At 39.9% G+C, this 26838-nt stretch overlaps 3 protein-coding genes and 1 long non-coding RNA gene across 4 annotated transcripts; all 4 read right to left on the bottom strand.

Moving 5' to 3' along the window:
• Positions 1-223: 223 nt before the first annotated feature.
• On the bottom strand, positions 224-1256 carry LOC139132164 (uncharacterized). Its single transcript, XM_070698554.1, has 3 exons — positions 1038-1256; positions 495-796; positions 224-340 (listed from the first exon to the last, which is right to left on the bottom strand). Exons 1-3 carry the CDS (start codon positions 1216-1218, stop codon positions 224-226), a joined length of 600 nt encoding a protein of 199 aa, XP_070554655.1. The 5' UTR covers positions 1219-1256.
• Positions 1257-5990: 4734 nt separating this feature from the next.
• LOC139131188 (uncharacterized) lies at positions 5991-8288 on the bottom strand. Its single transcript, XR_011552074.1, has 3 exons — positions 7934-8288; positions 6895-6934; positions 5991-6088 (listed from the first exon to the last, which is right to left on the bottom strand). It is a non-coding gene; the product is annotated as an uncharacterized lncRNA (long non-coding RNA).
• A 9628-nt stretch (positions 8289-17916) lies between these two features.
• LOC139130452 (uncharacterized) lies at positions 17917-19167 on the bottom strand. The gene is made up of 3 exons (XM_070696242.1): positions 18903-19167; positions 18320-18639; positions 17917-18160 (listed from the first exon to the last, which is right to left on the bottom strand). Exons 1-3 carry the CDS (start codon positions 19081-19083, stop codon positions 18044-18046), a joined length of 618 nt encoding a protein of 205 aa, XP_070552343.1. The 5' UTR covers positions 19084-19167; the 3' UTR covers positions 17917-18043.
• A 5903-nt stretch (positions 19168-25070) lies between these two features.
• Positions 25071-26337, bottom strand: LOC139130451 (uncharacterized). The gene is made up of 3 exons (XM_070696241.1): positions 26062-26337; positions 25442-25761; positions 25071-25295 (listed from the first exon to the last, which is right to left on the bottom strand). The coding sequence occupies exons 1-3, from the start codon at positions 26240-26242 to the stop codon at positions 25179-25181; spliced, it is 618 nt and encodes a 205-aa protein (XP_070552342.1). The 5' UTR covers positions 26243-26337; the 3' UTR covers positions 25071-25178.
• Between the last annotated feature and the right edge of the window lie 501 nt (positions 26338-26838).

The following is a 26838-nucleotide window of genomic DNA, read 5'->3' as shown; positions in this document are numbered from 1 at the left end:
CACTCAGCTACGGTAAAATTATCATCTTCCTCAAACTAGTTGATTACGACACGTAACACGTATCTCTCAGACAGATAACCAAAAAACAGTTAAATCCTTTTAAAAATATTTAATTGGCTTAAAAAAGTTCAGTTGTTGTAAATATTTACAATATACAATAAATATGAAAGGTACAAGATAAAAACTACACCATCATTGAATAAAACGTACGAGCAGCGTGTGACTAGTTTCCGCGACCGGTACCGATGACTTGATGTGTAGTGGTGACGCAGGGATCACAGGGAAAGGTGAGACGCTTTCTGATCCTGAGAAGCTGTACACGGCGACGCCTAAACCAGTCCTATAAGGAGAAAATCGAAAGTATGAGATGGTTAGATTGCTAATTAAACAAAAAGTAATAACAATCCAACACCTTTATTAATATCACACGTGTATCAATTCAAATGTCACGTGTATTTACAAACATTCACAGGGACGATTTATGAGATACTTACATTGACCAGGTCCAGACTCATTCCGGTAACTCTCGCCAATCTTCGTCTAGTCTCGTTACATGGATAGCGTTGTATTCGGAATGTAGCTTCTAATATCTCTTCATCTTCATCTGTGATGTCCAAATAACACATGTGGATGTGGGTTGCGAGAGAGAGAAGAGACCGGTGTGATGAGATATCGGGCGACTCTGCTCTGTCACTTGGTGTGTAGTCGGCAGTTGGCGGGGAGAGCACAGGGATGACGTCATCGTCGTCGTCTTCATCGAAGCACTGGTAATGAGATGTATCAAACATTGGTTCATCTGTAAGAAGAGAGAAAAAAGCAAAAGCAATCATTACTTTCTGTTATTCAGTCGCAAATAAAACGAACAACTTCCGATTGCCTCATCATCTGTACGTCGCTAAGGTACCTACATGTTTGGCGAGCGTTGGCAAAGTGTGGCCAATGGTAACCGAGTTTGACGACGTGTTTTTTTGCAAATACAATTCCCTAACCGAATGCTTACTGGGAAAATAATTATGATTTACCATCGTAACACTCACCTGCAAAGCCAAGTTCGTCAAGGATTTCATCGAGTTCCGTCCTCGAAGACGGGACGGTGAATGTTGCGTTGCTCGGGGACGGGAAAGATGACAGCTGAGTGGTGGCAAACATGACCTCTATGTCGACATCATCTTGCTGATAGGAAACGAAGGGAAGGCGATGATGTGATGCAGTATCCATGGTGATCAAATTGACTTGGTTCAGGAAGCACTTGTACGTCTGGATGATCTCACAGAACTGTGATTGCTTAGACGAAGAAGAGGAGCCTTTATAGACCGAAGAGTCATACATTTGCATAAATTAACACTCTGCCGAGCCAATGGCGTTTCATCCCTTTCCAAGTCATGTGATCCCTAAACTTAAAGAACATTGCTTCGAGGTGTGAACGAGCCGTGCTGGGGGTAGGACTGACCAGAAATACGAATCAAAATTGTCCGATTGCACCGTAACGACAAGTACAGCACCTTTGGCGCCTTTTTATACTATGAAGGCAGAGGGTTTACCTGGATGATTTATACAGCCAGAATGTGACTCACTTTAATGAATATTATCTCTTACAGTATACTTTTCAGAACGAATAACGTTTACATCGTTGCTAAAACTTTCCTCGAATAAACTTAAACAACCATCCCCCATAATTGAGAATAAAAACAGGGATCGCAACGCACACTTGGTATTAGAGAAACATATATTGTGAAAAATAAGCAATGTTTGAATACCTCCCTGGCGAAAATTAAAGTTTTTATTAAAACTCCAAACCACGTAGCCCGAGACGTTGAAAACAATGGGCTTCGATAAAGTGTACGCTAGCAGGAGACCAGCAAACTATTGACAAAATTTGAGAGCATGTCTTCGAGGCACATTTACAACTAACCTTTGTGCCTTGCTTTAAACCGTTGACCTGCAAGAAAGAAAACGAGAAAATTGATAATATTCGGGGACTGTTATACTTAAAACCCAAAGTCGATTTGTAAACGCGTTAGAAAATTCAGTGAATTCAGTAAATTCTCGATCGCATTCAAACTCAGAAGGTGCGGCACCTAGCTACTCTATCCAGTCACAAATAAACAGTTCAAAACTGCTCGGCTAAATCCTAACCCTTAAGAAAAGAGGTTCAATAAGTGGCTAAATTATTACAATTTTCCTGACTGCAATCCCTCCAGACAGGAACGTATGCATGGCTTGCATGAATCCGACATTTTATGCCCATTGGAAATACTTGGATAAGAACGAGAATCATTCTTTCGTCGATTTGTCCTGAGTCACAGTGTGTTCCATTGAGCTACTGAATCACGCGACCAACAGTCCGAGGATTTTATGGTTCACAAAGAAAGTGAACTATCACCACATCACCTTGTTACTTGTAAGCGAAAAACCACACAAGCATGTAGGTTGCACAATGCTTCCTACACGTCACAGTTAATTTTTCTCTTGGTAGCCAAGTTACGACTCCTGAAATGACATTTTTCTAGGGAGGGTTTTATAATTCAAAACACAATTGCGATAGAAAATTAGTAGTAGAGACTCTGTCCAGATATTCGCGAAGGATTGGAACTACCGAAGGTGGTTTTTACCACTTTTATTATAGAGACATTTTCTCTTTGTGGTTTTTGCGGCTTAGGAACAGAGATAGCGATTATAGAAAGTGTGAAATATTGACTGAGTTAGTGTCTTTCGCAAGTCAATTAGAGACAAAGGAATATTGGATTCAGAATGATTTGTCAATCAAATTTCGACAAGGGTGAACCATTGAGGAACATGTGTGAATGGGCGGTATCAGAAGTGAGACAAAGTTTGAAAGCTAATGAACACACTATTGGCGGCGTATCTTCAAACGGTCAAAGAAATGACGACAGTTATTGCTATTTAGCGGCGGCAAGAGGGCGTACGTGTAAAGCTGTGTGTCAATCAAATTTCGACAAGGGTGAACCATTGACGAACATGTGTGAATAGGCGGTATCAGAAGTGAGACAAAGTTTGAAAGCTAATGAACACACTATCGGCGGCGTATCTTCAAACGGTCAAAGAAATCACGAAAGTTATCGCTCTTTAGCGACAGTTAGAGGGCTTACTTGAAAAGCTGTGTGACAATCAAATTTCGACAAGGGCATACCATTGACAAACATGTGTGAATGCGCGGTACCTGAATTTGACAAATTTGAAATCTAAGGAACACACTGCTGGCGGCGTATCTTCAAACGGTCAAAGAAATGACGACAGTTATCGCTATTTAGCGACAGTTGGAGGGCGTACGTGAAAAATCTGTGTCATTCAAATTTCGACAAGGGTGTACCATTGACGAACATGTGTGAATGGTCGGTATCAGAAGTGAGACAAAGTTTAAAAGCTAATGATAACACTATGGGCGGCTTATCTTCAAACGGTCAAAGCAGTCAAAGAAATTACATTTATCGCTCTTTAGCGACAGTTAAGGGCGTACGTGAAGAGCTGTGTGTTAATCAAAATTCGACAAGGGTGTACCATTGACGAACATGTGTGAATGGGCGGTATCAGAAGTGAGACAAAGTTGAAAAGCTAATGATAACACTATGGGCGGCTTATCTTCAAACGGTCAAAGAAATGACGACAGTTATAGCTTCAGCGCCAGTCGAAGGCGAACGTGAAAAGCTGTGTGGGCATCTAAAACGGTGTACAACGTCAACTATCACACGGTACGAAAAATTTCCCACAATCCAATGCGATTTGTACCAACGCAGATCGAAATGCGCAGAACTCAATTCTTTTCTCACCAACTGCGCAGGTTGATCTCCAACGCTCAGTTACGCTCAGACACTCTATGTACGCGGAGTGGCCTGACCGATCGGCTCTGTGAAAACGTACTTTCAGACATCGTCGTGTTTTTTAACGCTCATTCTGTGATATTTTCTAAAGATAAATTAGTCAAATATGCCTAGGCCATCAAAGCGGGCGAAACAGGCGCAAAAGGCTCGGAGATCGAGTGTTGAAAAGGCCCGAGAGCAATCATCAGGCGAACACGAGGTTGGTCCGCGGCCGCTGCAAATCGGCACTGTGGCACAGCCTGTGCGACCTTGTTCAATTGTTGACTTACCATCGGAGGTTTTAACCGAAATTTTTCAGTATTGTTGTTTTTTTAATAAAGGTGATGATGATCATGTTCAGTTTATGAAAGTGAAAAACTTCTGTAACTTACGTATGGTTTGCAGCCGATTTTACGCTATCGGGACAAGTGACTTGTTTGTTAGGGGAATGGTTCGAGATCACGGTTTGGGCAGCGGCAATGAGCCGGACAATTTTCAACAGAGTCGAGTGTTCCACAAGTTCAAATTAATGAAAGCCCGATCCGCACTTGCAAACGAACTTAATCGATGTTCTGCGTTTGTAGTTGAAAAGGGGTTTGGTAAGGTTCGCCAGGTAATAAGAAAACTTGTGGAAAACGTGAAACGTCAGTCAGGTGCAGACACGGAGCATGTTGATGCCGCTGTCTCGGTTCTATTTAGTTCAGATCGATCAGCCATTTCTAAAAAATCCATGGGTGGGAGGGCCTATATGAATAAAATTTTGCGGCAACATCAGATTATTGGGGAAAAAATATCGGAAATGATGAGTCCACCCTGTGGCAATTACGAATGAAAAGGGACAAAACGTTTGCAAAATCTATTTTAACACTTGATTTTTTTAAAGAAGCCCTTTCTCTAGATATTCTCCCTCAACCTATTCAAACTGCTCTAACTAATACCCTGCTACCACTAGATAATGATGAGCAGCACGGTAATGAGGATATTGACAACATAGCATTATGGAATGACAAGGAGGCTGAACACATCTTTATTCATTTAGGTGGGGGGTTGTCAGAAGCCGACTATGATGGGCTTGAAAAGTCTATCAGGACACCTAATAATGTCTCCAGAATTCCAAGACTTGGTGCCTTGCGGAGCAATTTAAGACGTTTTCATGAGATGGTTGAAGAAACTGAGAGCAAGAATAAAAAGGGTTGGTACATAAAGGATCTTGAGGGGTTAATTTGGCAACATTTAATTTGTATATTAAGAGAAAATAAATTAGATTTCAACATTGAAGACGAGTGTGAACGTAAAAAACTTGAAGTGATTGTTGGGGAGGGAGGCGATACTTTTCAGGATTTCAAATTTCTCAAAATTTTAAAGTTTTTGCAATAAGTGGGGCAATTCGAGTAATTAAGTATAATGGTGCAGAGGTGTGGCGAGACCCAAATCCCCAGTCTGATGCCAGCCGTATCCCCTTTGCCATCATCAACGCACCTGAAAGTGACACACTGATACAACAGGACATACTTCCTATTTTGAATCTGACTGAGGGCTGGGCCAAAAATACAATTAGAGGGGTGGTATATCGACGAAAATTAGAGGGTGACGAAAAGTACAAGAATTTGGTTTTGCAACGAAAAAGTACTAAATTTTTTTGTAATTTGTGTTTGACATCTGTGGAGCAATGTCATAATCCACATCATGAATGGGAAATGACAGTAACGCTTGAAAAGATGACTGAGTGGGCAGAGACTAACAGTTTTGGTCAGACCAGTCATCCTCTAATTGCATATAATCCAATCAATGATTACACCATGGACCACCTTCATGCCAAATTGCGAAATATTGGAAACTTATAGATGAGCTCTTTGTTGAGGCAAGAAAAATTGATAAGCAGCTAGAGTTTGTACAAAAATTTGCCAAGCTACCAGGATCTGTACAGAGTGAGATAAAACAATATGAAAGTAAACTGTCTGAACAATTTGACCTGAAGGTGGAAGTCCATGGTGTAAATCATGAAACAAAACTGCTTACAGCAACACAAATGGATGACATGACAAAAGTAAACAGGAAACTTGAAGCAGCCGTTGACAGTTTTGATTTCAAATAAATGAGACTACAGACATGGACATTAATATTTCAGACAGTATTGAGTCAAATATTGAATCTTTAATTGTAAATAATAAACAACACACAAATGTTCAATGTGCAGTATGCAATATGCGACGAGGCCAAGTATCAACAGGCATCTGCAAAATGTCCATGGGAAACTCCATAAAAAAGACCTGGAACAAAAACAGAGGAACAGTGAAGCACAATTAGAACAGGAAAAGCTCAGTATTGTGAAATCTATTGAGAGCATCCTCAATGGCAAAGAACCAGAAAATCTGAGTGTCAAAGTCAAAATAGAGACACACTGATGATGATTTCAAAAAAATATGAAAGTATAGATGAAGAAATTAATAAAGTAGGTGAAGCAGGTGACTTAATTGCATATCACAGACACACAATGGCAAAAATGATTGAAAACCATACAACAAAAAAATACAACAGTTTTGATAAACCACATGAATACACTTTTAAAATATTCCCCTCCTAAAAAAGACAGTGAAGGAAAGGTCTGTGGAAGTAAGGAGAGTGAACAAAACAGACTATCAAAGAACAAACAAAACAAAGCCATTCAAGACAGCCTCTCTACCATTGAGAATGCAATGTATATCTCTGAAAATCCCACCAGTAGAGTTTGTCAACTGAAAGCATTCTTAAGAATAAAAGCATTGTCAAAAAATATGGGGGCGGTTACGAAGGTGGTGCATGCACACGCATGATGGACAATGATGTCCTCAGTGGATGCAATAAAATTCTAACCGATTCAAAATATGCAAGCACAATCATATCTTTGATAAGGGAATATAGACTTTTAAATAGCATAATGGCAATTACAACAATTTGATGCAAGCACTTTCAAACTAATCAACAATCAATACAATACAAATATCATAGATTTTGATTCTTTAATTTCAACATTTCATTCCAATGCTGTCAACTGGGTCAAAAGGATAATTTGTGAGTTACCTCACATATCACTCACCTATTATATGCATACTGTAGCTGCACATGGACACCAACTCCTGAAAAGAGATAAGGGAATTAATATACACAGCAGCTCAGGAATAGAAATGTCCCATCAACGAATGAAATGGATATCAGGCGTCACCTGGGTGGGGGGCACTGGGCAAAGACTATTTTAATCAGATGGTTGTACAGAACTGATCCTGAAATTTTGGCTGCTTCTCCTGTGAAATTTTGAACTTATAATGACTGCATATGCATAGAATATGAACATTCTTGTACATTAAAAAAATAAATAAACAAAAAAATAAATGAAAATAAAAATCAATAAACAATACTATGTGAAATTTTCTATGGATGGCATTGTGTAAAGTCATAAATAAACAATAGAATGATTGATAGATAAACAAACAAACAAACAAACAAACAAACAAACAAACAAACAACAATAAAAACGTGTTTATTTACATTTGTTCAGAAAGGTTATACTGCAAAGCATAACGGCATATATTTAGATGGCCAGACGCAGTATGCATCTTGCATTCTGATACACTGCACTGCATCTTTTTAAAAACATATGTCTCGTTCTTTGTGTTTTTCCTAAACCTTTTAACATGAAAGTAAAATGCTGACAACTGACAGACACAGAAAAGTACAGTGGCTATGCCATGGTCAGTCACAGCTGCAGTATAGTACACTGCACTGCTGGAGGTAGATACTGCAGGAATATTCCGTTGTCAAAACATACTATGTCAGTAGCCTACCTGCCTACCTGCCTTTGTACAGGCTAATTACTGACGTAAAACTTAGAAAATTAAAGTAGTTTTTACATGCTCATAGTCAAATTCCTACTCCTCCTGCATTCATTGGGTGAATATGGGCGATCGGCATACCATTGCAAAGCTCTCGAGTTGCTTAACAAAAGTACGTTCTCCAAATTCATGACCATCACAGTTGATAAGAAAAAAGGCGCCAAAAATTAAGGAAATCGTTGCTTTTTTCTAAAATTCATATTTTTGACAGAAAAAATGGACAAAATCACGATAATCTCAACGTACCTTTTACCGTCGACTTCCAAGAAATGGCCTTGTACTCCTTTCGTCGGGGTAGGAGTGAAAATGTCAAAGAAGTAGGCTTAAAACAGCAAAATTTACAGCTTTTTGGTCAAAAATGTTCTGATTAATTGCTAAACAATGGCTTCACTGAAAAGAAATCGGAAAAAACCATGAAAATCGGCAGAAATTGCACTTTATGAAAATTGTTCCTTGATCGAGGATGGTCTGGGTCATGCCCTTACAGCTGTTGTAAACGCGGCAGTCTGAGATTTCCCAGATTCTTCACAGCGCCCTCTAGCGACCAAAATTCGTATATGCGTTGGTACAAATCGAATGGGATTGTGGGAAAGCTAGCGTCCTGTGTACTGTCCGCAGTCTGAAAGGAGCCTATGAAATTTGCATAAAAGTTCGTGTTGTAGAGCCTCGTTTTCGTCACGCTGACCGCCACTGCAGTGAGGGATAAAATGCGGCGAAAGGGCGGGCTTTAAATATCGACGTGCAGCAAAACGTACAATAGCTAGAACTATAATTTTTGCTTTCAGTTGTAGCATACATACTAATGATCTGTTTTCCTAGGGTTAACTCACAAAAGTTAAGAAGATTTTATTTAAATCGCTACAAAGTGGGTGGCGAGGTCGACCCGCCAAATGCGGAAGTAAACTTCACCTTTTTCGTAAAACAGCTCGATAATCAGCTTGAGCGGAGATACCCTATTTGCATATTTATATTAGAATTTCGTTCAAATGGAAGTGATGAGGGCGCTGTTCTACTTGACCGTTAGTGTGATTTTTCCTGTTTTTTGGGGGGCAATTTCAGCCCATTTTTTCCCAACAAACGATGTCAGAGACGTTTCTATGGTCATATAAAGCAGTTAAGTTTGTGCCTATGAATTTTTATCAACTTCTACGGCTTACTTTTGGTGCTATGTGTGTATTGTCGATCTATGGCTCGCTAAACATAGGCCTACTTTTGAGCTGCCGCAACTACATGCACAGCTGATTCTTGTGAATATTTTTACATAGTTAGACAGTCTAATCATTATTTAAGCCCCCTAACTTAGTTTTATTCTTGTTCATGCCCTGCAAATCACTGCTTTGGCCTCGTGTAGGTCGTACACCGTCCCGCCATCAGAAGACAAGATGGCCGCTTATAGTGAGGAACGTGTTGCACTCCGCTGACGCCTTGCTCACGTTTACAAATTGTTTAGGCCCAAAGATTGCACAATATCACATATTTTACTGTTGTCAATCCAACTTATGTTATATTTATATTTGATGCTTGGGTTACAATTTCGCGGTAGTCCTCGTAGGCATTGGCTACCAATATTCCATTGGGTAACCGGAGAAGTCGGGCAGTTGCGAACTCGGCCAGCGCCGATGGTGCCGACCAACTCGGCCAGTGCAGTGGGACTCGGCCAGGAGAAGTCTGCCACTCGCAACAATTGATTGCATACGCATTCTCTTCACAGTTGAATATGCCAAACAATTTTAACTTTTTACTACCATAGTTTTTGTTATTTTGTCGGTTTAATACTACCGGGTACTACGAACATTCAGAAAACAACTCAAAGTCGAAGAGCTCCCACGTCCACCCTGCAAAACATGTACGGTCTGCCTCCGTGTTTCTGCAGATCGCGCGCGTACCGTATTAAAGTTCAGGCAAACATTATGCCATTTCTTCAGTAAAATTCATGGCTTGATGACTCTTAACTAAGTTGCTTCGCCATCTCCTATGACTTTTTAACGAACTTCAAGTGTAACTATGACGAAGACTGCAAAACTCGCTACCACGATCCCGATACACCGCTATCTTTAATTTTACCCATACGTGCGTTGAACTGTGATCTGTGAAGTTTGCAAACATTACGCTCATCTTATGAATGACATTTAGATCGCTTTCGTATATAACTTAAGTGAGACTTCAAAAAAAGAAACACTAATATGGAGCATACATTCTAATAGGGTGCATACTGTACTGGCCGACTTCTCTTGTATTCGGTCATTGTCAACTGTCAGTGTCTGTCTGTTTGGAGTCGATGCAGGATGTGGTGGTCGGACATTCCCACGCCTGATTTTACTGACCCCTCAGCCTTTCAAGATAATAATATCGTTGTAAGAGTGGATTTGAGTGACCGTGATTTGTCACAGTTTTCCTTTTCACTGGTAACGGGTAGTATATCACTGTTCAGTTACCATGTTTCAACTCGTCAATGTTGACTGAAGTCCGATAACATAAAGGCGAGTTTCAGTGCCATAGCGTTGTACGCTGTACTCGCGTACACTGGGCTGTACGATCAGCCTTGTACGGTAACACTAACAGCGCATACATGCATCATGAAATCATGCCGCAAATATATGCACACTGTCAGAAATTCACGAACTTGTCACAAGCGTTGTTCAATAGCAAGTGGTTTGACACAACAAGTATTATTTTTGTTCAAGACCTGTATCAGTGTGTTTCGGGTCACAGTCTAAAAATAGCACACAGCTGAGAGGTATAAACCATCATTGCAACGTACGAATTCAGCTGTCAATTATCATTAGTATTTATTTCTATCATGCATAGATACGATGAAATTACTCTCAAAAGTGTACATTACCTCATAGCATGTTCAATGTCGCATTAAATAATCATATTTGTGAGCTTTCGAGCCCATTTTCACGACCAAGTCGCTCGAACGACGTGTATTCCGACATATTGCTTGTTTACATTCAGAACGAGGCTCTGCAGCCTATTGAATTATGCAAATTTCTATACGTCCGCTCAAGCTGTGATGACCTTAGAGGTCTTAAGCCAAGCCGAAAATTTCAGAAAATATTCATTTAACTATTATCAACATTTGGTGAAATTTTCATGACCGTGCGACCATGGACATGTATTTGCGGCAGTGTTGAATGTTGGCATGCAGTTAGCATATCGCTGTATACGTAGATCTCGAGGGTCTATGAGTATACGAACACCCGTCACGCTACGTACACTCAACGCTGTTTACTGCGACCAAACCACTTGTCGTTCACACGGCGCGGGCGTTACACGATTAATCTTTCATTTTTTTCAAAGTTTACTCCTATAATCGGGTCACTGATGTAATATATAATAAAGTATATAATTAATGTCACATTATGACCATCAATACTTTAAAAAAACCCAAAATTTTTGCTAGGGCCTACATGAGTTTATAAATGTGCCATGTCTAATTCGAGCACGCTACGTTGCCGGCAATGCTAGCAGGGACGGCCGCAGGGCGCAGCTGTTCACCGGCTATCATTCTAGCCGCATCTATTGTATATTCACGTACTCGTGTGCGGGATACAGGGTAGTCGTATTTATCCATGGAGATTTTTTGCGGCCGATGTTATTTCCTACAGTTTTTGTATGATTGCTAGCTACTAGAATGCGAAAACGGAAAAAATCACTCATAAACGAAACAGCACTGCTAGTCAGTACGACGGGTGTCTTCCACTATACTAAGTGTACGCGCATATAGACTCTCCACAGTCGCTGTGCCTTGTTTTGTGCGCGCCGCGATGGGTCTGCATTCGAAGGCTGTGCAGCTGTGAGCACGCGCTGCCAGACACAGCGACTGTCCGTTTTTGCCAGGGTATGAATATTCATAAGGGTAGTGACGTCAAAAGAAAAACTATCTAACTGGGCGGAGAGAATATATACTAGTAGCCGGTAGACCTATATACGTGGTATGTTTTTATTTCTCATTTTTCATTTTATTTGGCTATGCTACTTGTCATTTTTGTTTTGATTAACGGATGTGTGGAGTTTTATAAAGTACCCGGATCAGGCAGAAATCCGACCGGTCGCTTGCAAGAACGTCCAGACCCTGGGATTCGCGTCGCGTCTCTGAAGGGCGCGCGCGTGTTCCAACAGGGAAGAACGCGAATCGCAGGGTCTCTGCCAGACTAGGCCGCATACAGTGATAAACGTAGCCCTTCTGTCGCGGTGTCACCGTAGTGTTTTTTTTTTCATTTGCGCTGTCCACGACTTTACCGAGAAGCCAGCCAGGCAGATTGTTTTGGCCAGTGAGGTAACACAAGCTTGCAGTCTGGCTTCCTCGTCACAATTATTGAAAACATAAATAGAACCGAAAAAATCTGCTAAGTTACCCGGTTAGGACCGAGAAAGAGCTGAGAGAGTCTACGTGTACACCTCACGCTGCGCTGTACGCCATGTTAGATTTAACACATGAACGTCGCTGCATAGTCAACTTCAACGAGACGTGTTTCAAAAACGGAGCCTTAAGCCACTGAGATTTTTTCAGATCGTATGGACCTACTCAAGATACGTCTCCTCCCTACTTCTCATGGAAATTTGACTTTGGATATGCTTTTGCGGCAGTGTTTAGTGAACGGCATTTTCGGTCGCTCGAAACCATGAAAATTAGGCTAACGCAAAAACGAATCGATAAAACCCCACAAAAATATCATCGGCGAACACTAACTAAGAGTACAATTCAGCCGCTAACTGGAAACAGGACGGATGCTAAACGAAGGCTGAGATATCTGCGGATAAAATTCTGGCGAAAAATGCCATAACCGTCACTCACTGGCTAGAGGGCGCTGTTCGAATTTGAACTAAATCCCTAATTATGCATGCAAATGAAGTACCCTCCTTTCAGACTGCGGGTCAGCTCCAAAATTGGAGACTCATTATGATAATATATCCGGCATTCAGCCAATCATCGACCAGATTACATCATTAATAAAGTACAGGTCACGCTGGGTCACAAATTACCCACCAAGTGTGATCGGCAGTTTTTGGCCGCTTATTAAGCCCCTGTCTTGTGAATTTCGACGAATTTCGACAGTCAACATAATCCACGTGTTCTGCAGAAGGTCATGTCCAACAAGGAGTCCGATTAGTGAACAAATATTCGAAATATTGACGATTCATTTCTACCCCCAGTTTATCGATTTCGCTCAAGTACCGAGAATCATTTTGTGGATGTTCGTCATCTCTATTAGAAATACTGTTATAAAGGTTATTTGTGTAGGTACGCGTATAACATTTTGCAAGAAAGAAGAGCAATGTCAGAGCTTTAAAACGATATCTGTTTTGTAGTTGTCAAACGCAGACTAAAAATGGTACGCGATTTTGAAAATGTGTTGACAGAGTGGCCACACAACTGTTCCCCATACGGTAGAATTTGTATCGCTGCCATCTCCGATACAAATGGGGTATTCTGAACGATCTGTGTAGGTACACGATTTATATTTCGCAGGACTTCAAGGCAGAGTCTAGGAATCACAGCGATGTATGGGGTTTGGTTGTCTTAGCCAGAATAAAACTGGTACGCGATTTTGAAATTGTGTTTTGACAGAGTGGCCACACAACTGTTCGACATTATGACAGAATACGGCGCGGGAGTTTGACACAGTATGGCGTACGTAACGAAGGACGCATGTGGAGGTTGCCAGGAAATACAATTTTTACTGATGGCGCGCTGGCCGCTGATTGGCTAATGAGAGGGGGGAAATATTATGGTATAGCATGTATAGCGTCTCCAATTTTGGAGCTGACCCGGACTGACTATGGATGGCGAATACTCAGATCATGAGACAGACTAGACATATCGGCCCTTCCGGTTTGACGATCACAAAGTTAGCATTAACTGTGCAGGAGCAGCATCACCATAAGTTTATGCGACAATAAAATGCAACTTCCCTGACATGGATAGACTTGGTTCAAGTCGGTGAATTTTAAAAAAATAAAATCATTTATAATAGTTTCTCTTGTGTCTCTCCTATTTCGTACAAACCTATCCGGAATTTGGCAGCTCACGCCAGGTTTTCCCAGCGATTGAATGCGTCACGTTTGAGTCTGCGCAGTAGTGAGTTAGTTTCTGCCGGATTCACCGACTTGGACTTTTGCTAAGTACAGGCGGTGAGACGGACTGTGTACACAGTGACGTAGAGCAAATATAAAATGATTGACAGCCCCCGCCATTATTCTGGCCAATAAGAAGAACGCATTGCTAATAAACCTCTGCATGCATTAAAAAGTTTGTTGTCATCTCCGTGCAAAGCTAGACATCGAGTACTATACGTTTTATATCTGGGCGAATAATGGCATCAAGTTCGTACATCAACCGCGTTTTACTACTGATCGGTCGACCATCGCTAATCATGCGAGATTACCAAAGAAAGCTTGTTGAGAGTTACATTGAGGGAAAAGATGTGTTCGTCTGCGCACCAACCGGCAGCGGAAAATCACTGACATACGAAGTCGCCCCACATTGTTTTGATTTCCTTCGCTTTGGGCACGTAAGAGAACAGGCTACAACTGTGAGGACGGTGTCTTTTTCCATCCTTGAATAACCGGCGACGATTTTCGCATTTTGCAACATGGGCCCCACAAACAACACAGATATTTTCACGCGTTTTCGGTGATACAACAGAGGTCGTGCTGACTTTTGTGGGAGTGATCGCACTCGACATTTTGTCAACAACGCCATGTGAGTTTTATGCACGTCTCGTTTGGGTCAATTGGTAACTCCTCCCAATGTGTAAAATTTAGCGATGTCATCTTATGAATAATATATGAGTAAAGAAAAACGTCATCTCATGAATAATTTATAGCAACGCAGATCGTGCAAGAAAGCCAAGTCTGTGATTCCGGGTGAAACTCCGCTGTATAGCGTTCACTCCACTCATCGTGTCCACTCACGCGCGCGTTTCACATGAAAGCAAAATACAAATCATTGCGTTCACTCCACTCAAACATTCACAAATCACAGACTTGAACCAAGTCTACCTGACATGGAGGATATAATGACGTTTGTTTTTTACACTGATATCGACAATATTTTTTTCGTTACGGATATTATAGGACAAAATTTAGTATAACGACTCAGTCATGAACCGTCGACGGCAAACCCGGTTAAACGTTTGTACAGGGCATAATTATGCAATTAATATAGCGAAACAAATGTTTGACCTAACTCCGATACTTTTTGGACGGGTTTCCAGAATAAAGCATTTCACCATGAATGATGACAATTTTAATGTTTTCTTGGATTTGAAGATCCAATTTGACTTTGACTTTGGTAATCCTCGCTATCTTAATTATATTTTGTATTGTGCTAAGGGAGCAGACTACGTCATATCGCAATGCGTTGTTGGTAAAAAGTCTACTTCTCACCACAGTAAGGGTTTGAAATAGTGAACAAATAAACGTTTATATAATCAATGTCGGGGCACAAACTTAAGTTTCTTCGCGAAACTAACTATAAACTCATGCATCTTTCAACTTTTGAGGCACTTTATGTAAGAAAATTGTTGTATAACCTAACATTTAACTATAACTTTTTAGCCTTATGTGTTTGACCATAAGAGATTTGCCATATTGAAAATGTTGTCGACAGCCTTCAACTTTTTCGACTTACTTATTAGGCAAAATTGTATTTAAGGTAGTATGCACCTCGAAAGTGAAAGACTTAAACTTTTGCTCTAACTTTCCTCAAGGAATCTTTCAATCATTCTCTTTCAAAATCAAGAATAAAAATAGGGGGTCACCGTGCAAATTTTGGTAATAGAGAAACAAATTACCCAAGATTTACCGATATTAGAAATTCAAAATGGCCGCCATCCCTGTGTTAACTCTATGGAGAAAAGTAAAATTTTTTGAATTTCGAAAAACTAAGCCGGTTAAAAGTTTTCTTTCACCGAGAGCTTTAAAATGAACCCCCACATGTGGTATATCAGAAGAGAATTGTAAAAGTTTGAGAGTCCGAATGTCTATCCCCGAGGTGCGTTCTACCTTAAGGTCACGGAAATTGACGGTACCTTTGATCGTATAATGTCAACTCCCGGGGTAAGCTTTGACAAGATAAAGTTTAAGTTGAAGGTGCGATGTTAAAAGCGAAATAAAGTGTGAATTGACAGAAAATAGACCAAGTAGGTAATTCATCAAGGGATAAAAAAGGGTGAAGACAGTGACGTCTATAGGCTTGGTACAGAGAGAAAGTGAAAGCCATGGTGTTCGTTTTTGTTTGTTTAAAAGGAAAACAGTAATTTCTGATGGGTGTTTGTCGTGAAGCATTGCTAAAGGCCTTAATTATGAACTCGACAAATAATGCCGATGCATGGGTAGATGTCATGAGTGTAAACTACGTCACCGTGGTTTGATGGTCAACGGTGCAGTTTGTCGGAACAACTGTCAGGTCATTAGCATACACGTATACATTTCAACATTTTTTTTTTCATCCGGAAAAAGTGCTTCCAATGAGACTGCCAACAAAATTGGAGACAGTGAGGTCGATTGCGGTGATGTCACAAAGAAAGGAATGGTGAAATTCACCGAACGAGGACATTCATTTGTCAAATGACTGACAAGTCTGATATGCGGCTCCTTTGATCAAAGTAACAGATTGTCATGTGACACGGTAACAGACTGTCAAGGAACGATCGTTAAATCATGCTGTCGGCTAGACGGTACAAAATTGAAACTTTAGCAATGAGAGTGAGCGACTGATCGAAGCATTAATTATTTAATCGCAAATAAGATGTCAAACGTGAAAATTGAAGTGTAAATATGTTTAGCTGCTATACGTTCATAAAATGTAATGTGACGTGATTTGATGTAACGTACGTAATGAACACGACTCAAAGGTTGTCGCACAGAAAGCATTCTAAATGTGTCCACACAGCCAATCTCGCCTGTCGTTCGTGACAATCATTGTCATCTGTCATATGACAACATTGCATAAATAAATGCTCGACTCCTACATTTAATAACGGGGAATTTGACCTTTCGAGATGTCACGTCGAACGCTATCTGTGACGTCATTTATAGTAATTTTTGATGTATTTGCAGGATTTTTTCCACATCTGTAAAACACAACTTTTCGTTCTACTTCCGAATTCACGTTGAAATGCTATGTGGTTGTGTTCAACTTTTCAATACAGCATGTATGAGTGCATGTAAACGTCCACTGTTTAGTCCCGATTTAAATTCAATCATCAACAAATGAAAAACATATTGTTTGTACACAATATTCGATTTGCATGACTTGTACTGTTTATTTGAACAGACTTTTGGGAAAGTGAAAGAAATGTGTTATAATAGAACAAAATCATGATTGCGTTTGATCCAATCTGTACTTTCAAAAATAAATAAATAAATGAAGTAAATTCGAAAATAAACAATTATTGCCGGCACACACACACAATTGCTATTTGCAAATCAGAATGAAAACTTCTTTTAGATGATCATAATTTTTTACTAAAACGACGATCACGTTTTATACAAAGAACGTACACTTCATTGGGAAAACAAAATCATACAAAGAATAAAACGTAACTGCGTTCTTATTGACGTCAAACAAACTCGAAATAACGTTTCTCTTTATTTTTTCTTTTTTTCCAAGTTCGAAAGTCAGTAATAAACCAAATGCAAAGAAAAAGGATCATTTTGTATGTTGGTTTTGATATTTGTTCACATACAAGGAAGAATTTCCCGTCTTCATGTGCCGGATAGGTAGAAATTTAAAATGTTGAATTAATAAATGATTATATTTACTTAGCACAACAATTGCGGCAACTTGAAGTTTTTTTTCAGAATTTCCGATGCATGTTCAAATGTCTGCATTTTTAATACTTCGACGAATGATAGTTAATTAGTATTTCGCAATGGTTTGTGAAAATGTTTTCGATATTTTGTCACGTACGGGGAAATATTTCATCCTTACGATCTTACTTGATTAAATTTCTTTTTCTCTTTAATTTATTCAACATAGCAATTTCACAAGAATCACTCTGCCCCTGTCTTTTGTTAAGACGGATAATTAAAATAAGAGACTGGGGCCGACAGGAATTTTATAGTCTATCAACGGCAATAGAAATTACGGTACGGAGAAAATATAATTCCTATTCACCCCAAAGCTACTACTATTGCCATTTGTCAAATATTGATAGTAAGGACACGCTCAACATCCATCACTTAGAAAAAAAAACAAAAACACACGACAATTCAAATCCGTTTAAAATGTTTATTATTAAAACGTTCAGTGAATATTATAAATATATACAACCTTCAATAAATATGAACCATACATGTCAACAACAACATCGACGAAATAAATGTAAGAGTAAAAACGTGTGTCTAGTTTCCGCGTCCGGTACCGATGACTTGATGTGTAGTGGCGGCGCAGGGATCGCAGGGAAAGTTGAGGCGTTTTCTAATTCGAAGAAGCTGTGCACGGCGACGCCTAAACCAGTCCTGTCAAGAGAGAATTGAGAATATGAGTCGGTTAGATTGCTTGATTGAAATATCGCCGATTTTAATATCGCTGTAAACATGGTTAGATGTAGCTGCATTCAAACGGATATCCATACAGAATCCGGGTTCAGGGAAGGATATTCAAAAATAGATACTTACATTGACCAGGTCGAGGCTAAACCCAGTAACTCTCGCCAATCTTCGTCTGGTCTCGTGACAGGGGTAGCGTTGTCTTCGGAATGTGGCTTCTAACATCTCTTCATTTTCACTGGTAATGTCGAAATCACACATGTGGATGTGCATGGCGATAGATAGAAGAGACGGGAGTGATGAGATGTCAGGTGTCAAACCAATAGCTGAAGGCGTCTCTGCTCTGCTAACGGGGTGGTAGTCCACACTTGGCGGAGAGAGTGTAGGGATGACGTCATCGTCTTCTCCATCGTAGCACTGGTACTGAGATGCATTGAACGTAGGCTCATCTGTGAGACAAAAGACAAATTAAATAAACGTTGGCAACATTCAGTCCAAAAGGGCGAGAACCACCGTCATCATACCAAGTCAATCTGTAAGTCGCTGATTTCATTTTAAATTTTAGATTACCCTCTAACTGGATACCAGGCAATGATTGGCCAATGGTAAGTAAGTATGTCTTTCGCTGCACTGGACAAACTAGTTTTAGCAAATGCAGTCCCGAAAGTTCAATAGGGAACAATTTAATTTAATCATCGCTATATACACTTACCTGCAAAGCCAAGTTCGTCCAGGATTTCATCGAGTTCCGTCCTCGAAGACGGGACGGTGAATGTTGCGTTGCCTGGAGACTGGAAAGATGACAGCTGAGTGGTTGCAAACATGACCTCTATGTCGACATCATCTTGCTGATAGGGAACGAAGGGAAGGCGATGATGTGATGCGGTGTCCATGGTGATAAGATTGACTTGGTTCAGGAAGCACTTGTACGTCTGGAGGATCTCACAGAAGTGTGATTGCTTGGACGAAGAAGAGGAGACTTTATAGACCGAAAAGTCATAAATTTGCATAAATTAACACTTTAAGATTCTGCCGAGCCAATGGCGTTTCATCCCTTTCGGCGAATTCAGAAACTCGAAGTCATGTGATCCCCAAATTTAAAGAGCATTGTTTCGAGGTGTGAACGAGCCGTGCGAGGGGAAGGACTGACCAGAAATACGAATCAAACTTGTCCAACGGCTCCGAAACCATATTTATTCAAATCGACAAGTACAGCACCTTGGGCTCGTCATACTCTATGTATGATTTGGACAGCAAGAATGTGACTTACTTTCCTTGTCTGTGCTTTTACGAACTAAATAATATCTCAACGGTGAATATACTTTTCAGAGTATAAGTGTTTTTCACTGTTCTGTTGCTCAAACTGTCTTCAGATAAACTTTAAACGACCATCCCTCATAATGTAGAATAGAAGCACCTGTCGCAACGCACATGGGAGTAGAGAAACATATTTTGAAAAAAATTAAGTGATGATCGAATATCCTGTTTTACCTCCTTGGCGAATTAAAAATGTGAATTGAAAATCCAAACCATAAACCCGGAATGTTGAAAACGACGGGGTTCGATTTGAGTGAACACTAGCACGAGACATGCAAACTATTTACGAAATTTGGGAGCATCAGTCTCAGGGGCACATTTAAACATAGTACCTAACTTACGTGTTAGGCTTTCAACCTTCGACCTACAAGAAAGAAAATGAGAAGCGGTATTAATTTCCAGTTACTTTTTTACTCAAAAGTCGATTTGTAAACGTGTTAGATAATTCAGAAATTCTCGGTCGCATTCGAACTTAGAACGTACGGCACTTAGCTACCCTATCTAGTCACCCATAAATAATTCAAAACTGATCGGCCAAATCCTAACCCTTATGAAAAGATGTTCAATAAGAGGCTAAATTCCCGTACTACAATCCCTTCAGACAGAAAAAATATAATGCATGGTCCGACAGATTCGGCATGTCAGGCTGAATGGAAAACTAATATTCGGGTAAGAACGAGAACCATTCTTTCGTCGATATGTCCTGAGTCACTGTGTGTCCCATTGATCTACCGAATCACGTGACCAACAGTCCGAGGATCTTGAAGTTCACAAAGAAGGAAATATCACCCCGCCACCTTGTTACTTGTAACACAGAGGATACACACAATCATGTTGGTAACACAATACTACCTACATGTTACGGTCAATTGTTACCTGGAGAGCCAAGTTTCGACTCCTGAAACGATATTTTTCTATGAAGGGTTTGAGAATTCAAGACACAATAGATAATGTTATGCTCAATTTATCAGAGACTTTGACCGGATATTCGCGGATATCCGGCTAGAAAGCTATGGGGCAAAATTGTAACTTTCTAGATTGAAGGAATCATCATGGATTCGTCGTATCTATGGTGGTTTATGGATTTATAGTATAGATTGAAATGTTTATTTTTCTTCTGAAGACATTTCCCCTGTGTGGTGTTTTCGGCTTCGGGATAGAGATTGGGATTATTGTAAAGGTTTCGTAAGTCATTTAATGACCAAGGAATATTGAGGTGACGATGGATAGCACTTCAGAATGACGTGTCAATCAAATTTCGACAAGAGTGTACCATTGACGAATATGTGTGAATTGGCGGTATCAGAAGTGAGACAAAGTTTGGAAGTTAATGAACATACTATGGGCGGCGTGTCTTCAAACAGTCAAATAAGCGGCTAAATTATTACAATTTTCCTGACTGCAATCCCTCCAGACAGGAAAATATGCATGGCTTGCATGAATCCGACATTTTATGCCCATAGGAAAATATTTGGATAAGAACGAGAACCATTCTTTCGTCGATTTGTCCTGAGTCACAGTGTGTTCCATTATTCTACTGAATCACGCGACCAACAGTCCGAGGATTTTATGGTTCACAAAGAAAGTGAACTATATCACCCCATCACCTTGTTACTTGTAAGCGAACAAACACACAATCATGTATGATTAGGTAGCACGATGCTATCTACACGTTCTCTTGGTAGCCAAGTTATGACTCCTGAAATGACATTTTTCTAGGGAGGGTTTAATAATTCAAAACACAATTGCGATAGAAAATAAGAGAATATCATGCTCTATTTAATAGAGACTCTGTCCAGATATTCGCGAAGGATTGGAACTACCGAAGGTGTTTTGACTGCTTTTATTACAGAGACATTTTCACTTTGTGGTTTTTTGCGGCTTCGGAACAGAGGTAGCGATTATAGAAAGTGTGAAATATTAACTGAGTTAGTGTGCTTCGTAAGTCAATTAGAGACAAAGGAATATTGGATTCAGAATGATTTGTCAATCAAATTTCGACAAGGGTGAACCATTGAGGAACATGTGTGAATGGGCGGTATCAGAAGTGAGACAAAGTTTGAAAGCTAAGGAACACACTATGGGCGGCGTATCTTCAAACGGTCAAAGAAATGACGACAGTTATCGCTATTTAGCGCCAGTTAGAGGGCGTACGTGAAAAATCTGTGTCATTCAAATTTCGACAAGGGAAAACCATTGACGTACATGTGTGAATGGGCGGTATCAGAAGTGAGACAAAGTTTGAAAGCTAATGAACACACTATGGGCGGCGTATCTTCAAACGGTCAAAGAAATGACGACAGTTATCGCTATTTAGCGCCAGTAGAGGGCGTACGTGAAAAGCTGTGTAGGCACCTAAAACGGTGTACAACGTCAACTATGGATGGCGAATACTCCGAACATGTGACGGAAAAGACATATCGGCCTTTCCGGTTTTGACAATCATCGGTTAGCAGTGTGCACGAGCAGCTTTACCATAAGTTTATATGCGACTATAAAGTGTAGCTCTTCAGGACATGGAGGATACAATGTAGTTCGGGATGTTCTTTGATAAAATTTAGTATAGTGACTTAGTCATGAACCGTCGACGGCAAACATTTGTTCAGACTATGATTATGCAATGAATATAGCGAAGCAAATGTTTGACCAAACTCAGATACTTTTTGGACGGGTTTTCAGAATAAAAGATTTTACCATGAATGATGACAATTTTAAAGTTTTCTTGGATTTGCAGATCCAACTTGACTTTGACTTAGGTAATCCTCGCTAGCTTAAATATACTTTGTATTGTGATAAGGGAGCAGTAGACTTCTCACCACAGTAAGGGTTTGAAATAGTTAACAAATAAAACGTTTATATAATCAATGTAGTGGCACAAACTTCTGTTTGTTCGTGAAACTAACTTAACTCGTGCATCTTTCAAATTTTTATGTACTTTACGCGAGAAATTGTATAACCTAACATTTAACTATGTTATCTTTTAGCCTTATGTGTTTTACCATAAGAGATTTGCCATATTGAAAATGTTGTTGACAGCCTTAAACTTTTTCGACTTACTTATTAGGCAAAATTGCATTTAGGGTAACGGAAATTGACGGTACCTTTCATCATATAATGTCCACTCCCGGGGTTAGCCTTGACAAAGTTATCGACAAATAAAATTTAAGTTGAAGGTGCGATGTTCAAAGCGAAATAAAGTGTTAATTGACCGAAAATAGACCATGTAGGTAATTCATAAAGCGATAAAAAGGGTGAAGACAGTGACGTCTATAGCGTTGGTACAGAGAGAAAGTGAAAGCAACGGTGTTCTCTGTTTTTGTTTGTTTAAAAGGCAAACAGTATTTTCTGATGGTTGTTTGTCGTAAAGAATAACTAAAGGCCTTAATCATGAACTCAACAAATAATGCCTATGCATGGGAAGATGTCATGAGTGCAAACTACGTCACCATGGTTTGAAGGTCAACGCAGCTGCGGTTTGTTGGAACGACTGTCAGGTCATTAGCATACACGTGTAATAGATTCTAAAAGTTTGACATTTCAACAATTTTTATCCATCCGAAAAAAACAGTGCTTCCAATGAGACGACCAACAAACGAACAAAATTAGAGACAGTGAGGTCGATTGCGGTGACGTCACAAAGAAAGGAATGGTGAAATGCACCGAATGAGGACATTATAATGTGTCAAATGATGGACAAGGCGATGTGCGGTTCCTTTGATCAAAGTAACAGATCGTTAGGGGAAGACTGCATTAACTTGCATGGTACCTAAAACCCGTGTCCTTGCTGACCAACTCGGGTGACAAACAGAAGACTTTTAATCCCTCAAGGTGTGAATGTTCCATTGTTATGTTTATCTAATCCAGCTGGTGCCATTGTAGTGCCATTGTAGGAAAGGCAGGTTTGTGAAATTGATCCTCATAGGGAAGTAGGGTATTCCTAAGTTAATGGAGCCTTCCCGTAATGTTGTCATTTGACAAAGTTAGATACTGTCAAGGAAGGATCGATAAAAACGTGCTGGCGGCAAGACGATACAAAACTGAAACTTTAGCAATGAGAGTGGGCGACTGATCGAAAATTTCGAAGCATTCATTCTTGAATCACTGAGAAGACGTCAAACGTGAACGTTGAAGTGTAAATGTGTTCAGCTGCTGCGTCCGTGAAATGTAATGTGACGTGACTTGATGTAATGAACGTGCAGAACACGACTCAAAGGTTGTCGCACAGAAAGAATTCTAAATGCGTCCACTCGGCCAATGTCGCCTGTCGTTCAAGTTTCGTGACAAATCAGTTTTAACTGTCATATGAACAAATTGCATAAATAAATGCTCGACTCCTACATTTAGTGAAGCGAGAATTTCGACCTTTTGACGATGTCATGTCGAACGATATCTATGACGTCATTTGCAGTAATTTTTGATGTATTCAAGGACATTTGCCACGTCTGTGAAAGACAACTTTTCGTTCTATTTCCATGTTCATGTTGAAATGCCATGTGGTTGTGTTCAACTTTTCGATACAGATTGTATGAGTGCATGTAAACGTCTACTGTTTAGTCTCGTTTGCATTCAGTCATCAACAAAAAGGCCTAAACATATGGTACACAATATTCGATTTACATAACTTTCACTGTTTATTTGAACATACTTTTTTAGAAAGTGAAATAAATGTGTGTTTTAATAGAACAAAATAATGAAGGTATTTGATTAAACCAGTGTTTTCAAAAAACGAATAAATATGATAAATAAATGAATGATTATTACACACTGGGAAAACAGATAGTTGCCATATGCAACTCAGAACAAAAACATTTTTTATTATCATGAATTCATTTTCTACTAAAACGATGATCACATTCAATACACAGAACGACTACTTCATGGGGAAAAGAAAATCACACTAAGAATAAAACGTATTACTACCTTCCTATTGACGTCAAACAATCTGAGAACAAATTTAAGTTGTCACAGTAACTTTTATTTTTAATTTTTTTCTTTCTGTCTAAGTTCGAAAGTCAGTAATAAACATAGTAGGAAAAAGAATCATCTTTGTACGTTGATTTCGATATATGTTTACATACAAAAAAATCCCGTCTTCAAATGCCGGATTTGTAGAAATTTAAAATGTTCCATTGATAAATGCTAATATTGACTTAGCACAACAATTGCGGCGAGTTTTTTTCAGAATTTCTGATGAATGTTCTAATGTCTGCATTTTGAACATTTCGACAAATGACAGTTAATTCGTATTTCGCACTAGTTTGTGGAACTGTTCTCGATATTGTGTCACGTGAGAGGAAATACTTTATACATTGGATACAACAGCAATTTTGTAAGAATCACTCTGTCCCTGTCTTGTGTTAAGACGGATTATTAGAAAAGAGACTGGGCCGATAGGAATTTTATAGTCCATCAACGGCAATGGAAATTACAGTACGGAGAAAATATTTCCTATTCACCCTAAAGCTTCTACTTTTGCCATTTGTCAAATATAGATTGTAAGGACACTCTCAACATACCTCACTTAAAAAACACACAAACGATAATTCAAATCCATCTAAAAAAGTTTATTGTTAAAAGGTTCAGCGAGTATAAATATATACAACCTTCAATAAATATGAATCATACAAGACAACTAAAGCATCAACGAAATAAAAATTTATGTAAGGTGTGTCTAGTTTCCGCGACCGGTACCGATGACTTGATGTGTAGTGGCGGCGCAGGGATCGCAGGGAAAGTTGAGGCGTTTTCTAATTCGAAGAAGCTGTGCACGGCGACGCCTAAACCAGTCCTGTCAGGAGGAAATAGAGAATATGAGTCGGTTAGATTGGTTGATTCTGCTATCGCCTTAAATATGATAAGATGACTCTTCATTCAAACGGATATCTATACCAAACCCAGGTTCAGGGAGGCTATTCGAAAAAAAAAGTTACTCACATTGACCAGGTCGAGGCTCAACCCAGTAACTCTCGCCAATCTTCGTCTGGTCACATGACATGGATAGCGTTGTCTTCGGAACGTAGCTTCAAATATCGCCTCATTTTCACTGGTAATGTCGAAATCACACATGTGGATGTGGGTGGCGATAGATAGAGGAGACGGGAGTGTTGAGATGTTAGGTGTCAAACCAATAGCTGAAGGCGTCTCTGCTCTGCCAACCGGGTGGTAGTCCACACTTGGCGGGGAGAGCATAGGGATGACGTCATCGTCTTCGCCATCGTAGCACTGGTACTGAGATGTATTGGACATTGGTTCATCTGTAAGACAAAAGACAAATTAAATTAATATTGCTGACATGTCATAGTCCCGAAGGGCGAAAACCACCGTTATCATATCAAGTCAATCTGTAAGTAGCTGAAATTATTAAATTTTAAATTACCTTTTATCTGGATACCAGGCAATTATTGGCTAATACTAAGTAATCAGTCTTTCGCTGCCCTGAACCACGGTTACTCTCCCCCACAGAGTAACCGTGCCTGAACAAACTAGTTTTAGCAAATACAACCCTGGATGTTCAATAGGGAACAATGAAAATTTAACCATCGCTATACACTTACCTGCAAAGCCAAGTTCGTCAAGGATTTCATCGAGTTCCGTCCTGGAAGGCGGGACGGTGAATGTTGCGTTGCCGGGAGACAGGAAAGATGACAGCTGTGTGGTTGCAAACATGACCTCTATGTCGACATCATCTTGCTGATAGGGAACGAAGGGAAGGCGATGATGTGATGCGGTGTCCATGGTGATAAGATTGACTTGGTTCAGGAAGCACTTGTACGTCTGGAGGATCTCACAGAAGTTTGATCGTTTTGACCAGTTTGGTGGAGGGACTGTGTTTTGACGAAGAAGAGGAGGCTTTATAGACCGAAAAGTCATAACTTTGCATAAATTAACACTTTTAGATTCTGCCGAGCCAATGGCGTTTCATCCCTTTCGGCGAATTCAGAAACTCGAAGTCATGTGATTTCTAAATTTAAAAAGCATTGCTTCGAGGTGTGAACCAGCCGTGCGAGGGGAAGGACTGACCAGAAATACGAAACAAACTTGTCAAACGGCTCCGAAACCATATTTATACAGATCGACAAGTACAGCACCTTGGGCTCGTCATACTCTATGTATGATCATAGGGTGTTGTAGAAATGACCGTCCCAGGGGTAGAGGCTTCCTCTTGCTATGGTTTACTTTATTTTAATACGTTTGACTATGATATGTATTGCTAATAAACATTTATACTGCCACCCTTTTGTGTCTTGGTCCTATAGCACTGGTTTTGTAACGATTTCTTTTTCTCCGACAGCGTCGCTGTGTCACGTATTTGTCCTTTGACAATCTTAAGC

Source organism: Ptychodera flava, chromosome 4, assembly GCF_041260155.1.
Source record: "Ptychodera flava strain L36383 chromosome 4, AS_Pfla_20210202, whole genome shotgun sequence".
Classification (NCBI taxonomy): domain Eukaryota; kingdom Metazoa; phylum Hemichordata; class Enteropneusta; family Ptychoderidae; genus Ptychodera; species Ptychodera flava.
The sequence above is the reverse complement of the archived record's forward strand: the minus strand, read 5'-3'. Positions and strand labels throughout refer to the sequence as shown.